General features: G+C 39.0%; 1 protein-coding gene across 16 annotated transcripts in view; it reads left to right on the top strand.

The window, feature by feature from the left end:
* Window positions 1-16,019, top strand: part of Mast2 (microtubule associated serine/threonine kinase 2) — a 173,615-nt gene that overhangs the window by 29,083 nt on the left and 128,513 nt on the right. For 9 of the 16 annotated variants that reach the window (XM_076564842.1, XM_076564841.1, XM_042271654.2 and 6 more), the window contains 2 exons: window positions 2,000-2,147; window positions 6,598-6,740. In XM_076564842.1, the coding sequence (XP_076420957.1) occupies window positions 2,000-2,147; window positions 6,598-6,740 (291 nt within the window). Of the gene's footprint in view, window positions 1-1,999; window positions 2,148-6,597; window positions 6,741-16,019 lie in introns of those variants that run through there. The other 7 variants (XM_076564847.1, XM_076564846.1, XM_076564849.1 and 4 more) reach the window with 1 other exon arrangement.

Genomic DNA, 16,019 nt, shown 5'->3' with positions numbered 1-16,019 from the left:
TGTTCACCCTGTTGGGATGAAAGGGACAAGTATCTCTTCAGCATCCAATGATCAGGCACTCAAAAAACTTCTAAACCAAGAAACATTGTAGTAAGCATAAGTTTGAGAGTAATTCAGGATTAGATTCTAGAGCAGTGGCAGAAGACAAAGACTAGCAAATTAATCACTAAAAGTTCTGAAAGCAAACAAACAAACCGAATCCTCTGAAAACAGACAACCAGAGTGGTTTATCTTAAAACAGGTGCCATGCTTGAGCTGGCTCACTGGGTAAAGGCACTTGCTGCCAAGTCTGATGGCCTGAGTTTATTCTTGGGACTTGTATGATGGAAGAAGAGAGCTGACCCCTGAAAGTTTTCCTTTGATCTCCATATGTTCACAGTGGCACTGGTCTGCCTATTAGGTCTCCTTGTGAGGCCTGGGAATTGAACTCAAGTCCTCTGCAAGAGCAGTAACTGTTCTTAACTGGGGCATCACTCCATATCCTCCCGAAAATGCTGGCAGATTTGGTATCTGGTGAGAGCACTCCTTGATATGTATCTTATGATAGAAGTGGTAATGAGAGAGAGAATAAAAAGAAATAGTAAGTGATAAGACATATCACTTCTGTCTTGATGTATTTGGTTTGCTATCACAAAATACCTTAAACTAGTTAGTTTACAAACAATATAAATGGTTTTTGGTTTTTCCAGATGGGCTTTCTCTGTGTAACAGTCTGGATGGTTGTCCTGGAAATTACTTTGTAGACCAGGCTGGCCTTGAACTCACAGAGATCCTCCTGTCTCTGCCTCCCAAGTGCCAGGATTAAAGGCGTATGCCACCACCACTTGGCTAATATAAATGTATTTTTAACAGTTCTGGAGGCTGGGATGTCTGAGCTCAAAGTGCTGGCAGATTTGGTGTCTGGTGAGAGCACTTCTTGATATGTATCTTATGATAGAAGTGGTAATGAGAGAGAGAATAAAAAGAAATAAGTAAACAGAATTGCAGCCATATCAAAAATATCCTAAGTCATCTTATGAACTGATTCTTTGATTGTTTCCTTTGGCATTTCATGGTTACTATTTTATGTTCTGGTTTCTGATGCAGCTATATTCCTGGGTATTTACCCAGAAGACTTCAAGTTAACTTATCAGAGATCTTTGTACATCAGTGTTTATTGCAATACATTTTGGGCTAGTAAGAGGGATCTGCAAGCAAAGATGCTTACTGCCAAGCCCAATGACCTGAGTTCTAATTTTTTTTTTTTTGGTTTTTCGAGACAGGGTTTCTCTGTGTAGCTTTGCGCTTTTCCTGGAACTCACTTGGTAGTCCAGGCTGGCCTCGAACTCACAGAGATCCGCCTGCCTCTGCCTCCAGAGAACTGGGATTAAAGGCGTGCGCCACCACCGCCCGGCGAGTTCTAATTTTTGTACCCATATAATGGAAAGAAAGAATGGATTCCTGAAAGTTGTCTTATCACCTCCATACATGCATTGTACCATATGCCTATTCCCTTCAGTAACTTGAATAAATGTTTTAAAAAATGGTCACTTTTTTTGTTTTGTTTTTTTGAGACAGAGTTTCTTTCTCTGTGTAGCTTTGGCTGTCCTGGAATGCTCTCTATAGACCAGGCTGGTCTTGAACTCAACAGAGATCTGCCTGCTTCTGCCTCACAAGTGCTGAAAATTCTTACTTTTAAAATTTTATTTTTATTTTATATGTATGGGTATTTTGCCTGCCTGTATGTCTGAGTACCATGTGTATGTCATGCCTGTGGAGGCCAGAAGAGGATATTGGGTCTTCTGGGACTGGAGTTAGAGTTGGTTGTGAGCTGCCATTTGGATGCTGGGAATTAAACCCCTGTCTTCTGGAAGAGCAGCTAATGTTCTCAAGTGATGAGCCATCTTTTTAGCTCTAATGGTACTTTTTAATTAGAATGAATGTTGCATATATGTTTAATATAAAGTTTTTTAGAAAAGATAACTAAAGATTCACGTTTCATTCCTTTTTTTCATTGAAGGATATGGTTACTGGACTTAGTCCCCTGCTCTTCAGGAAGCTTAGTAATCCTGACATATTTTCACCTACTGGAAAAGCTAAACTCCATCGACAACTTAGTCAGGATGACTGTAAATTACGGAGAGGAAGCTTGGCCAGTTCTCTGTCAGGTAAATACCAGACTTGGTTTTTTTAATGGAATGTGGGGAAATGGGTATGTTAGTATGTGGTAGACAGTGTGCTTAGTATGCATAGACCCTGGGTTCAATCTCTAGAACCAAAAAGGGGATGGGGGTTAATTGTGGGACTGTGTTGTTAATATTTAAAGATACATCAATTGCCTTGGCATCTTGACAGCCTCTTCTTTGATAGTCTTGTATAGAATACTGTTGTTTTCTTTCTGCTATTTTACAGATTCTCTGAATGCTAGCCACCTGAACACCTGTTGGCTAACTAGTAATCTTGGCTACTGCCGTTTTTTCTCCTTTTACAACTTTGTAGGTTCATATCCTTCTCACTCCCACTGCCCCTCTGCCCCACTCCCCACCTCCACCCCTGCCTGTACCACTAGAGCTGTGCTGGAAAAATCCAGGGCCTTGTATATGCTCTGCAAGTGCTCTGCCACTGAGCTATAACCCCCGCAAAATCCCATAATTATCTTCCTGTGTCCTCCAAAGAAAAGACAGTTATAAAATCCAAGGTACAAAATTGTAAAAGAAGTCTTGGTTCGGGTAGAAAACAGTTAAGATATAGTATAATTTTAATCAATCTGTAGACTTTGAAAAAAAGGAGTATGGCTAGTAGAGAAGATAAGTAGAGAAGAAAATGTCCTACTGTACTTCTTCTCCAATAGTAAACAGCTCCCAATTCTTTTCTTTTCTTTTTTTTTTTTTTGGTTTTTCGAGACAGGGTTTCTCTGTGTAGCTTTGCGCCTTTCCTGGAACTCACTTGGTAGCCCAGGCTGGCCTCGAACTCACAGAGATCCGCCTGCCTCTGCCTCCCGAGTGCTGGGATTAAAGGCGTGCGCCACCACCGCCCGGCTCAATTCTTTTCTTTCAGTTGCTTTTCAGTGATATTCTCCTTGGCCTTATTGTCTCACTATTGTGCTGTCATTTTTATTTCATCCTTCTGCTTTTATTTTTCATAGAACTCTGCTCAACTTTTAAGAACAGGATCATCTTCTGATTGTCTATGGATAAGTTGAACTTTAAAAAAAACTTACTGATTTGTATATGTGTGTGGTATATGCCATGGGATGTATGTGATTAGAGTACATTTTTTAGGAATTAATTTTCCACCATGATAATCTGGAGGGTCACTGAGGTTATCAGGCTTCGCTGCAAGTGCCTTTACCCCTTGAGCCATTTCAGTAGCCCTATACGAGTTTTGAATTAAGAATTAGAAAAACAAGCTGGATGGTGGTGGCACATGTTTATCTATCTATTTATTTATTTATTTTTTAAATTACACTCATGATATTAATCACATTTGTGGTATTCATAGATTACATTCGCAGTATTCATTCAATTATATATATATATATATATTTAATTTTAAATGTCGAATGTCATTTCTTGAAGGGGGTAGGAGGTCTTAAATACAGGCTTACAGCACAATGGGAGGACCCCGGAGGGCAGAAGTTCGCTACTGATGTTTTACAATCTTGCATCTAAGCTGTTAACGCCCATTATTCAGGATACACAGACAAGGAACTTCCCTTAAGCATTCAGGAGGGTGGAACCTGGCAGGGAATTATCATTGGGAGGATATTAAGGTCAAAGTCCGCGAGCAAGGCAACAGTTACCCAAAACAGGGGCCAGGGCCCTGCAGGTCCCCCTTTTATTAAAAAATGAGCTTCTGACTTGGGTTGCGTAGGACGTCAGCAGGTCACCTTACCCATTATGGAGACATCTGCCCAGGCCACACAGGTGCTCTGTCTTAGGTTGGTGAGTGCCCCCCAGGCATTACCCATCTCTGAATACTCATTATCATACTGGCTTAATTGTGTGTGAGCTGCATGGTTAATTGCTGCCAAAGATCTCAAAGTGGCACTGGGCTTGCAATCTGTGTGTTTGATACAGAAAAGACCAACAGAGGTCCTATCTCATCCATAGCCAGTAGGCTAAAGGCAACTGAGCCATTCCCTTCCTTATCGAGCCATACTGTATGTTGGAGTCCTTATAAGATAGTATCCCAAAAGCAACTGGAACTTGAGTTTATAAATTTATAATTTTCAAAGCCAATCGAGATGTATATAACTACTGAATTAAATTTATCAGTGGCACATGTTTTTAATCCTAGTACTTGGGAGGCAGAAGCAGGTAGATCTTGAGGCCAGCCTGGTCTATAGAGTGAGTTCCAGGACAGCCAGGGCTACAAGGAGAAACACTGTCTTGGAAAACCAAAAATAAAGAAACAAAAAAGCAAACAAATAAATAAAGGAAAACAATAAAACTGGGACTGGATAGATGGTGCAGAGGTTAAGAGCACTTGTTGCTCTTGCGTAGAACCTGTATGATTCCCAGTACCCACATATTGCTTCATGGCTATCTGTAACTCCAATTCAAGGGGATCTCTCACTCTTCTGACTTCTGTAGGCACCACCAGTCATGCATACACACACACATGCAGGCAAAGCAAAGCAGTCATAAATAAATTTAAAAAACGTTAAAAAAGAAGAAAACTGTGGGGCTGGTGGGTTAACTGAGTTAGCTAGGTCATGTGTGGTGGCATCACTTAGAATCCCAGTGTTATGGAGGTTCCTGGAGTTTACTGAATTGTCTAGCACATAACCCACTTGCTTGGTGAGTTCCAGGCTGCTGAGAGACTTTGTCTCTCTCATTCACAAATTTAGGTGGATGGTACCTGAGAAAAGACACCCAGGGTTGTCTTCTTTCTCCACAAGTATGCACTTATAATTTTTTAGACCAGGCTGGTCTTGAACTTGTAGATCCTTCTCTTCTGAGAGCTGAAAGTAAAGGTATGAGCTACCATGCCTGGGCCTTTTAGGTTTATTTTTAAATTTAAGTGGTTAAATTTCTCTTTAAGAAATATATGTTTTTTTATTCTTTTTTTGAATTTATTTTATTATTTTATGTGTGTAAGTGTTTTGCCTGAATGTATGTCTGGGCATCCCTGGTTCCAGAGGAGGCCAGAAGAGGGGCATTGGGTCCTCTGGGACTGGAATTACAAAGGGTTGTAATCAGCTAAGTGGTTGCCAGGAAGGGAACCAAATTCTGGTTCTCTGGAAGAGCAGCAAGCAGTCTTAATCACTGAATCATCTCTCCAGCCCCTTTTATTTTATTTTAATTTATTTATTTTTGAGACAGGATCTCTACATAGCCCTGGTTAGCCTGGAACTTGCTATGTAGACTAGGCTGGCAGTGAACTCAAAGAGATCTTAGTGTTGGGATTACAGTTATATGTCATCATGCCAGTCAGACTGTAGTCATTCTGAATCTTTATTTTTCTTCTAAACTTTAATTTTCTTTGTTTGGTTTTTACCAGGTTGCTATCCAAATGAATTGCATCATATTTTGTTTGAAAACAAAAAACAAAACAAAACAAAACAAAAAAACAAAACAAGAAAACTTTGAATAACTAAGATTTTGCCAGGTACAGGAAGAGAATTCAAGTGACCTGAGTAATCAAGAAATCATGAAAAATGCAGAGCATAATAGTGAAGTTGAATGAGGGAAGATTGTGAAAAAGAGGAGATGAGGCCAGAAAGATAGTCTGAATTTTGGAGTTCTTTTTAGAATAATAAAAAGTTTGCCTTTATTCTTTAAACATCGGGGAAGTCATCATATGTCTTTTAAAGGAAATAAATGGCACAATCACATTGATTTTGGTTAGCAGCAATATGAAGGATGTGAAGAAAAGGGGGAAATGGGACTGGTAAACCATCTGCAAAATCATTGCAGTTCTAGGCTCTTAGTCTTCATGGGTGACTTTCATTTATTTGCCCCTCCCACTACTGAAGATAGGTTCTTATATTGTCCTGACTGACTGGCTGGCTATTTGCTACTTGAACTTTACTATGTCTGGCTTGACTTTCATGTATATTTCAGTGCAATTAATGTGGTTGGTAAACCTAGACTGAGCACATGGAATCTGGTGAGAGCAGTATGGATTCAGTATTTGCCTTCTGAAATCAAAAGGCTCAGGCTTTTTTTTTTTTTCTTCTTTGTGTGTCCCTGGCTGTCCTGGAATTCACTCTGTAGACAGGCTGGACTCAAATTCACAGAGATCTGCCTGCCTCTGCCTCCCGAGTACTGGTATTGAAGGTGTGTGCCATGACCGCCTGGCTCAGGCTTGTTTTGAACAGTATTTCTGCAGCACTCATTGCACTTGAATAGGGTAGTGGAAGGACTTAGAAACGCTTAAGACTGATAGGTTAAGTGTTAATTTGTGAGGTTAGTGTTGTGGTTGAATAGTACTGAGAACTGAATATACTCAGCTTGCTTTACTATCCCACCCTTTCAGATTCTAACATAGATAAGGCAATCTCCCTTGGTTTGTGCCAATATTTTTTTGTCCACTTGACAACATTGCATTTGTATTTTTTCATTCATTTGTCAACATAAAATTACATGAATGTTTTCTGCCTTGTGTTTGAAGGTAAGCAGCTGCTCCCTTTGTCCAGCAGTGTACACAGCAGTGTGGGGCAGGTAACTTGGCAGTCTGTAGGAGAAGCGTCAAACCTGGTTCGAATGAGAAACCAATCCCTTGGACAGTCTGCACCTTCCCTTACTGCTGGTTTGGTAAGTGTTTATTCAGTAAAGCTTGGGGTTGCTCTAGAAATAAATCCTTGATCCTCATTTATCACATTGATATTTGTTCTATTTTCATTTTTAGAATTTTAGTTAATTTCTCTGAGTGAATAAGATTGAAATTTTCATTAAATATATTCTGATCTCTTACTTTGTAACTTGTACTGATTACTTATTATCAGGAAAATAATTGTATGATTATAACTTTTGTTTTGTTTTTTGGAGACAAGGTTTCTTTATGTAGCCCTGACTGTTCTAGAATTCCCCTTGTAGATCAGGTTGGCCTTAAACTCCTGCCTCTGCCCCCTGAGTGCTGGGATCAAAGGTATGTGCCACCAACACTGGGTTGATATGTGGCCTTTATGATTGACTTTTTTTTTTCACTTCAAATGTTGGTTGTTTTTTTTTTTTTTTTTTTTTTTTAGATTTATTTATTATGTATACAATGTTCTGCCTGCATATATTCCTACACACCAGAAGAGGGCACCAGATCTCATTATAGATGGTTGTGAGCCACCATGTGGTTGCTGGGAATTGAACTCAGGACCTCTGGAAGAGCAGTCAGTGCTCTTAATCTCTGAGCCATCTCTCCAGCCCCGGTGTGAGATTTAAGAAAAAAAGAGGATGTAGATTTTAATAGGGGCAATGCTGCTGAAAAGAATAGTTTGAAAGAGCTGCCAGTGCTCTTAACCTCTGAGCCATCTCTTCAGCTCTCAAATGTCTTTTAAGGGTCATTCATATTGGATGTGTCAGTGTTTAATTTTTATTTCTAAATAATACTCTTTTGTATAGATATATCATTTTGTTTATCATTTGCTAGATATTTGGTCTGCTTCTACCTTTTGGCATATGAATAATGTTGCTGTGAAGTTGATGTATAGATTTTTATGCGAGCATGTGTTTTTATTTGTGTGTGTATTTGTGTCTGTCTCTGTGTGTCTGTGTATGGAATTACTGTTTATATGGTAACTATATTTAATCATTTGAAGAATTTTGGTTTCTTTACATTCTTGTCATTTTTAGCTGTCATTTTGACTTTAGGCCATTTTGACTCTGAGCCATCTCTCCAGCCCCTCGTTTATATTTTTTATTTATTTTTTATTTTTATTGGTTTTTTTGAGACAGGATTTCTCTGTGTAGCTTTGCGCCTTTCCTGGATCTCACTCTGTAGACCAGGCTGTCCTTGAACTCACAAAGATCCGCCTGCCTCTGCCTCCCGAGTGCTGGGATTAAAGGCATGCGCCACCATTGCAGGCCTCGTTTATATTTTTTAAATGTGGATATCTGTTTGTTCTAAAACTGTTGAAAAGGGGCTGGAGAGATGGCTCAGAGGTTAAGAGCACTGACTGCTCTTCCAGAGGTCCTGAGTTCAATTCCCAGCAACCACATGGTGGTTCACAACCATCTGTAATGAGATCTGGCACCCTTTTCTGTATACATAATAAATAAATAAATCTAAAAAAAATGTTGAAAGTACTATTTTGTTTGTTTTTGTTTGCTTTTTCTGCTTATACTCTCTGTCTTTCAACCACTTCAGCCTATTTTCTCTCATGTAGACCAGGGTCACTGTGTAGCTGAGTGTGACCTTGAATTCCTGATCCTCCTGTATCTCTTTCCATGTGTTGGAATCACAGACTGGATTTTATGTGATGCAGGAGATGGAATTCAATCTTCATGCATCCTAGGCTTGCATTCAATATTAACTAAGCTACTTTCTCCCACAGGACTGTCCTTTTTTGCTGAATTACTTTGCGCCTCTATTTAAAGATGATGTATTCTCAGCCTATTTCTATAACTTTATCCTGTCTCTATTGATGGCAGTATGATATTATTTATTAGAGCACTTAAGTAAGTCTTGATGTTATATATATAAGAAAGCTAGCTTTGTTCTTTTTCAAAGTTGATTTGTTTGTTCTGTTTCCTTTTTTTCATGTGATTTTAACTTTTTTTTTTTTTTAAATTTGCACCAGTCTCATATAGCTCAGGCTAATATCAAATTTGCTATGTAGCTGAGGATGACCTTGAACTTAATAATACTGCCTCTTGCATGCTTAGATTACACATGTGTACCACTACATCTACCTTATATTTTTATAATCAATTTGTTAATATCTATCAGAATGAAGGGAAGGAAGTCTGTAAGTTACCCCTGTGTTAATGTGACAGAAACACCCAATAAAACATGACAGGAGGAGAATTGCATTTTGGCTTATTGATTCAGAGAAATTTCATTCTGTCGTGGTGATTCTGAAGGCATTGTTGGAGGTTCAGTTCTTGGCGATAGGAACATGAGGTTGCAGCTTGTTTACATAGTAGTGGACTTGGAGGCAGAATCCTCAGTTGGAACCAGGGGTTGATAGAACCTTAGAAAGCCTACCTCTAGTGACCTATTTCTGCCAGTCTAGTCCTAGTAAGTAAAATAAGCCTGAGAGGAACATTTCAGATGAAAACCCTAACAGGATGGAAGGGAATGAGGTTGGATGGCTGCTGGGAATGGATAGGTATTTCATTAAACCAACAGGTTAATTAGGGGAAAATGGACATTTATCAGTCCATTAACATGATTGCTGTCTACAGTTATTTAAATATTTAACTTCTCTCAGTAACGTTTCATAATTTTTGATATGTCTCATGTATCTCTTATTGGATTTCTGTTTCATGAAAAACATAAGAATATGATTAACTGATTTTTTTTATCTGTGATTGCTTATAACTTGATGAGATTTCTGACTACTTATTGCATATTCATGTGTGTATCATGTACTGTGTGTGTGTGTGAAGGTCAGAGGACAAAAACTTTGTGGAGTTAGTTCTCTCCTTCCATCTTTACACAGATTCTAGGGGTGAAATTCAGGTTGCTAGCCAGGCTTGTACAATAAACACCTTGACCTGCTAAGCCATCCTGCTGGCTTAACGTACATTTTGTTTTTTTTGAGACAGGGGTTTCTCTGTGTAACAGCCCTGGCTGTCATGGAACTCTCTGTATAGACCAGGCTGGTCTCTAATTCACAGAGATCCACCTGTCTCTGCCTCCTGAGTGCTGGGATTAAAGGCCTGTGTTACCACTGCCTGGCTCCGATTTTTTTTTTTAATGGCAGAATTTTTTTTTTATTGTAATTCCATCACACTTTTATTTTTTAATTTCTTCGGTTGACTTCTCTTAGTTTTCATCTTCACTGGAAATGAACTACTTGAGCCAAGGGAATAAAATTGCTCCTGGCAACAGAATTAATGATTTTTTTTTCAAGAGGCTCAAAACTCAAACAAGAAATGGTCTTTTAGTGTATGAGCATTTTGAGGATAAAGTAAACTGCCTTTCTAGGAAGACAGTGAATGAAATATGATTTTACATTTGTTTACTTAACATTTTATTTTGAAATAATTGTAGTCTCACAGGAAAAATAGAATATTGAGGACTGGAGAGAGGTGGCTCAGTGTTTAAGAGCACTTGTTCTTACAGTCAGTTCTCAGTGCTCATATTAGGTGACTAGATTGCTTGCAGCTCTAGCTTCAGGGTATCTAACACCCTCTTCTGGCCTTCCTGGCACCTGCACACATAAAATACACACGGATACCCATTTACACCAGAAATAAAAATAAAACAAATCTTAAAAAAAATAGAATATAGAGAATACGGTGATTCCACTTTTTCTAGTGATGTCACTTAGCAAGCAGTACAATGTCAAAACCAGTCAATAAACATTAAATCTCTCTCTGTCTCTCTCTGTCTCTCTCTGTCTCTCTCTGTCTCTGTCTCTCTCTCTCTCTCTCTCTCTCTCACACACACACACACACACACTGATATATAGGCATACATATTTTAACTTTTCATTGTATTCATTCATGTATGTATGTATGTATATATTTATTTATTCGTATATGTGAATGTGTGCATGCCACCGTGTTTGGTGGTGAAAGGACAACTTATAGGAGTTAGTTCTTTTCTTACATGACGTGGACTCTGGGGATCAAATTCAGGTTGGCAGCAAGTGCCTTAATTTGCTAAGACAGCCTCAGTGTGTGTGTTTGTGTGTTCATTTGTGTTCATGTATGCTATAGCAACTTGGGGAGGTCACAGGCCAACTTTGTGGAGTTGCTTCTCTTTTTTCCACCTTTACATGGGTTTTCAAGGACTGAACTCCGGTTTTCAATCTTTCCAAGATGCAAATACCTGTTCCTGCTAAACAATCCCACTGGCTCTGTTAGTATGTATATATTTTTTGAGACAAAGTTTCATGTAGTCTTGAGCTTGCTATGAAGCCAAGGAAGACCTTGAACTTCTGAACTTCCCTCTTTCACCTCTTGACTCCTTACCAGGTTTATACTACAATAGTTTTGATTGCTGATGTTACTTCATACTTGACTTTTGATAGGCTTGTTTTTGTGTGTTTTCATTGTATTAGTTACTTTTCTATTGCTGTGGGCAAAGGTAACTTATAGAAGAAAGAGTTTATTTTGGTTTATGGTTCCAGGTTAGAGTCCATAATGCCAAGACAGCCTGGCAGCAGGCAGTCGACATGGTAGTAGAGCTTACATCTTAAACCACACACACACACACAGCAATGACAGCAGAGAGAGTCAACTAGAAATGGTGGGAGTTCTTAAACTCTCAAACCCTCCTGCATTGACACACTTCTGTTAACAAGGCTGCACTTCCTAAACCTCCCTAAACAGTGCCACCAACAGGGACCAAGTGTTCAAATAAATGGTAATGGGGGACATGCTCATCCTAACCATGACACAGGTGTGGATTCATCTCCTGAGTATGTTTGTCTACTGACCACCAACAGTCAATACAACTGGTTCATCATTACAGAGGAATGTCCTTAATGTAACACCTCTGTACTTGTCCTGTACTTATGCCCTTACAACAAAATCTAATCTGTTTTTGTTCTCCATGAGACTATTATATAAGTGGAGCTCTGTACTGAATAATCTTTTGAAGATGATTTTTACCTAAGCAGAGTGCTTTTGAGTACCATTAAAGTTGTTTGAAGTGGGCTGGAGATAAGGCTCAATGGTAGGGCAGGTACCTACCATTTTGAGACCCTAGATTTCTTTTTTCTTTCCTTTCCTTTTTTTCTTCTTTTCTTTCTTTTTTCTTTTTTTGATTTGTTTATTTTTATTTTATGTTCATCAGTGTTTTGCCTGCATGTATATCTATGAAGGTGCCAGATGCCCTGGAATTGGGACTACAGACAGTTGTGAGCTGCCATGTTATTGCTGGGAATTGAACCCAGGTCTTCTAGAAGGACAGTCAGTGCTCTTAACTACTGAACCTTCTCTCCAGCCCCCCTAGATTTATTTTCTAATGTCTACCTCAAAACTCATTTTGGGTCAGGAGTAGTGGCATGTGCCCATAATCTGTGGGAGGCAGACAGATCTTTGTGAGTTCAAGGCCATCCTGGTCTACATAGTGAGACCCTGCCTTAAAACCAAAACAGAAAACCCACCCATGCAAATTGTTGTAATCCTTTTTTTTTTTTTTTTTTTTTTAACTTTTCAGTATTCTGTGTAGTTGGGCCACTATTTCTTTATCTGCTAGCATGTTGGTGGATTGCATTTGTAGTTTTATTTTTTTGAGACAGGCTCTTGTTATTCAACTTAGGCTGGCTTGCAACTTTTTTCTTTAGATTCCTGAATGCTTGAGTAGAGGTATGAGCTATCAGGCTGGCCTAGATTTTGCTCTGGAACTTGCTCTGTAGACCAGGCTAGCCTCGAACTCAAAAGATCAGCCTGCCTCTACCTCCTGAGTGCTGGGATTGAAGGGTATCACTACTGCCCAGCTCTCCTATGTTTTTTAAAAAATTGTGGGTTGGGGATTTAGCTCAGTGGTAGAGCATTTGCCTAGCAAGTGCAAGGCCCTGGGTTTGGTCCTCAGCTCTGAAAAAAAAATTGTGTAGATTTATAGTTTACATCTAAACCTTTACTCCAATTTGGAGTAATTTGCATACATCTCAGGGGGTGGTCATAATTTTATTTATTTAGTCTATGGATGTGTAGTTGTAATATAATTGATTGAGAAGTTGTTACTGCAGTGAATACCTTTTGTATGTTTGTAAAGTCAGTTTATTATATACGTGGTGGTTTATTTCTGGATTCTCTTTGTTTTGTTCTGATAACATAATGGACTGTCCTGCTGCTGCCTTACTGCATTCATTACTGAGCAATATTGTAAGACTTAGTATTAGATTGAGAAGTTCTTTATTTCTTTTCTTCTGTTTCAAAGTTTTTAGTATTCTAGTTCCCTTCCCATATAAATTTTAGGATGAGCTCTTTTATATATAGGAAACATATTTTTTTGTAAATGTAAAAATTGCCTGAAACTTATAGATCAGAAGGAAAAATGCCTATTAATGCTGTCATTTTCATATTCACCACAACAGAACATTTCTGATACCTTATTTGTAGGGTGTTTTCCCTACATACTAAGAATTCTCTAGCAGAAACCAACTGAGTGTCCTACAGTTCAACTTAACCTCTGTACATACAGTACCTGGAGTTAGCCTTTGGTCCCACAAGTCAAGGCTTAATTTAATACTTCCCCTATTTCAAAAGCAAATCTCAAGCTTCAGGTTATTTTTGGTTGTGAGCCTAGCTTTATTGGCTGAGAGCTCCCAGGTTATTTAATCTGTGTTTCTGACTCACTGGCTGTGGTTCTCCTGACTCCCTCTTTATGTTCAATAATTGGCTAGGATGGCTCACAGAACTCTGTGTTTACCTATTTATTATAAAGGATGTAACAGTGGATAGAGGTGAATAGCTGGGTAAAGAGAGTGAGGTATCTGGGAATGTAACAGAAATGCCCTTAAAATTGGTGATTTAAAGGAGGAGTGCACATTTTTTATCCTTTCTAACTTCATTTTGTTCCATTAACCTGTTTTCTGAGTTATTTTTCTTCTACAGCTCCTGTAGGCAGTCCTTTCCTACTTAGAATAGAAATGGTTGTTTCTCTGGTCCAGGAGAATCCCAGCAGAACACTGAAACCAGAAATGCACTCAGAATCATAGCCTTCTGAGATTGCTGTGCATGTACATACTTTCTGGCTCCCTGCTCTTGTCCTTCCCTTTAGAATCATGAAGATCCTGTCCTAATGAGCAAGCTTCTATAGATAGCTGCTTTTTCATTCTAGCTAAACTTAAACTCTTCTTGCTTCACCATGTCTATATTTTCACTGATTGGATTCTTGAGGTGGCTGGTCCCTTGATGAGCCTCTTAACAGGAATGAACATGGGATTTTTTTCATGCCGTTTTTGGACATACCAGCCTGCAGGCACTGCCATATATTTAGCCCTTAAAAGCTGTCTGAATCCTGTAGTTCAGTGATTTTATGAAAACTTCATTCATGAAAGCATGATTGATTATTAGCACAATCTGTAGCCTGGGGAGTGAGGTACAAAGTTCTCAGTTTCTGATCGTGGCATAGTCTTCATTGTAATTAATTTTCATTCAGAGTTTCAGTAGGAGTCTCCTCATTAAAACAAAAAACTATATCATTTAGGAGATTCCAAGGGAGTATGAACTTTTTTTTTTAAATCAAGAATTGGGATAAAAACTAAGGGAGAGGGGCTGGAGAATTAGCTCAGCAGTTAAGAGCACTGCCTGCTCTTTCAGTGGAGCATCTGTAACTCCAGTTACAGGGGGTCTTAACCCTTTTCTGGGCCTCTCTGGCACCAGGCATACATGTGGTACACAGACATACATGGATGTCCTGGAATTCACTATGTAGACCAGGCTGGCCTCCAACTCACAGAGCTCTTCCTGCCTCTGCCTCCTGGGTGTGCTGGGAATAAAGATGTGTGCCACCATACCCAGCAGATAATTGATTTTTTAAAAATGTGTGTGTGTGTGTGTGTGTGTGTGTGTGTGTGTGTGTGTGTGTGTATGTGTATGTTTTGCTTGCATGCATGTCTGTATCATTTGTGTGTCTGGTACCTACTAAAGTAAAAGAAGGCATCAGATCATCTAGGACCTGGAGTTGTTGTGAGCTGCCATATGGGTGCTGGAAATCAAACCCAGCTGAGCCATCTCTCGAGCCCCGCAATCATTATGTTTTTTCTCTTCTGAGGCTGAGTGTCTTAAGGGAGATAGTTAGATTATGTAGGACCTAGTACACAGAAAACTTCTAATTAATGTTTGTTGAACAAATATTTAAATGTCTAAACGGTTCTTTTTGTAGAAGCCTTGGGAAAACATTTCCTGACAAGAGGTATTGTAACCCAAGTTGAGTAAATGAGAGCCTCTGCTTGCATGTGCTGGTGTACAAACATTTATATTTTACAAATATTATGTGCTTTTTTATTTAACATAATATTTTTATTGATTATTTGGAAATTTCATATAATGCACCCTGATCACATTCACTTCCAGTCCTCCTAGATCCACCCCTACCCTTGTGATCTCCCCAAAAACAAAAAGAAAAAAAAGAAAAAAAAATTACCGAGTCTCATATATTCACATCTTCCCATAGGACCTACCTTTCTCTGGTTGTTCCAGAGACACTGCAGTCTCTTGCAGACTCCACTACCACCAATACAGCCTCTTTCTACTCCTCTCCCCTTGGAGCCTCCAGGGGTCTCTTGTGGTCACATGCTCTTTGGCAATTACTTGCTCGTCCATGCACTCCAGCAGCTTGTAGGTGGGATAGATGTTGTGATGGACAGACTCAAAGCACTGCATCAGGGCCCAGTTGGCAGCCGAGTTGGTCACCCTGGGTCTTCCAAGCAGCCACTCCTCATTTTGTGTTTTTTGGTGTTGCTTTTCTTTCTCTGAATTTATGCTTAATTGAAAAATTAATTCTTAGTTCATTACATGTGGCTTAGTTAATTTGCTTCTGTATGTTTAAAATACATCTCATGTGTGGCTGGGCTGAGAATAGTCTTGAACTTCTGGTCTTTTTGCCTCCTCCATCTTCTAAGTTCGTGGGATTACAAATGTGCACCACCACCATTAGTTTTCCTCATTTAATTAGTCTAAAATAGAGTACTTCCCAGACTCCTGAGCACCTCTGTAGATTCTTCTCCTTTGTTCCTCACCTTGAATCTTTACTTCCCTCTAAGTATAGACTTCATAGCTGAGTAACTTATTCTTTACACATTATGATAATCTTTTGATTCATATTTTTTGGTCAGTATATCTTGTAAATTTTTCTGGCAACACTTTTATCTCTGTCTTACCAAGACCTGTTAAAATCATACAGGGGAGCAGATTGTTGGTCCTTTAAGTTTGTTTTATGTTTTGAGATTGATGTATAATTATATAATTTCTCCC

This window comes from Peromyscus maniculatus, chromosome 2, assembly GCF_049852395.1.
Source record: "Peromyscus maniculatus bairdii isolate BWxNUB_F1_BW_parent chromosome 2, HU_Pman_BW_mat_3.1, whole genome shotgun sequence".
NCBI classification, from domain to species: Eukaryota; Metazoa; Chordata; class Mammalia; order Rodentia; family Cricetidae; genus Peromyscus; species Peromyscus maniculatus.
This window is presented reverse-complemented; position numbering and strand designations above follow the sequence as displayed.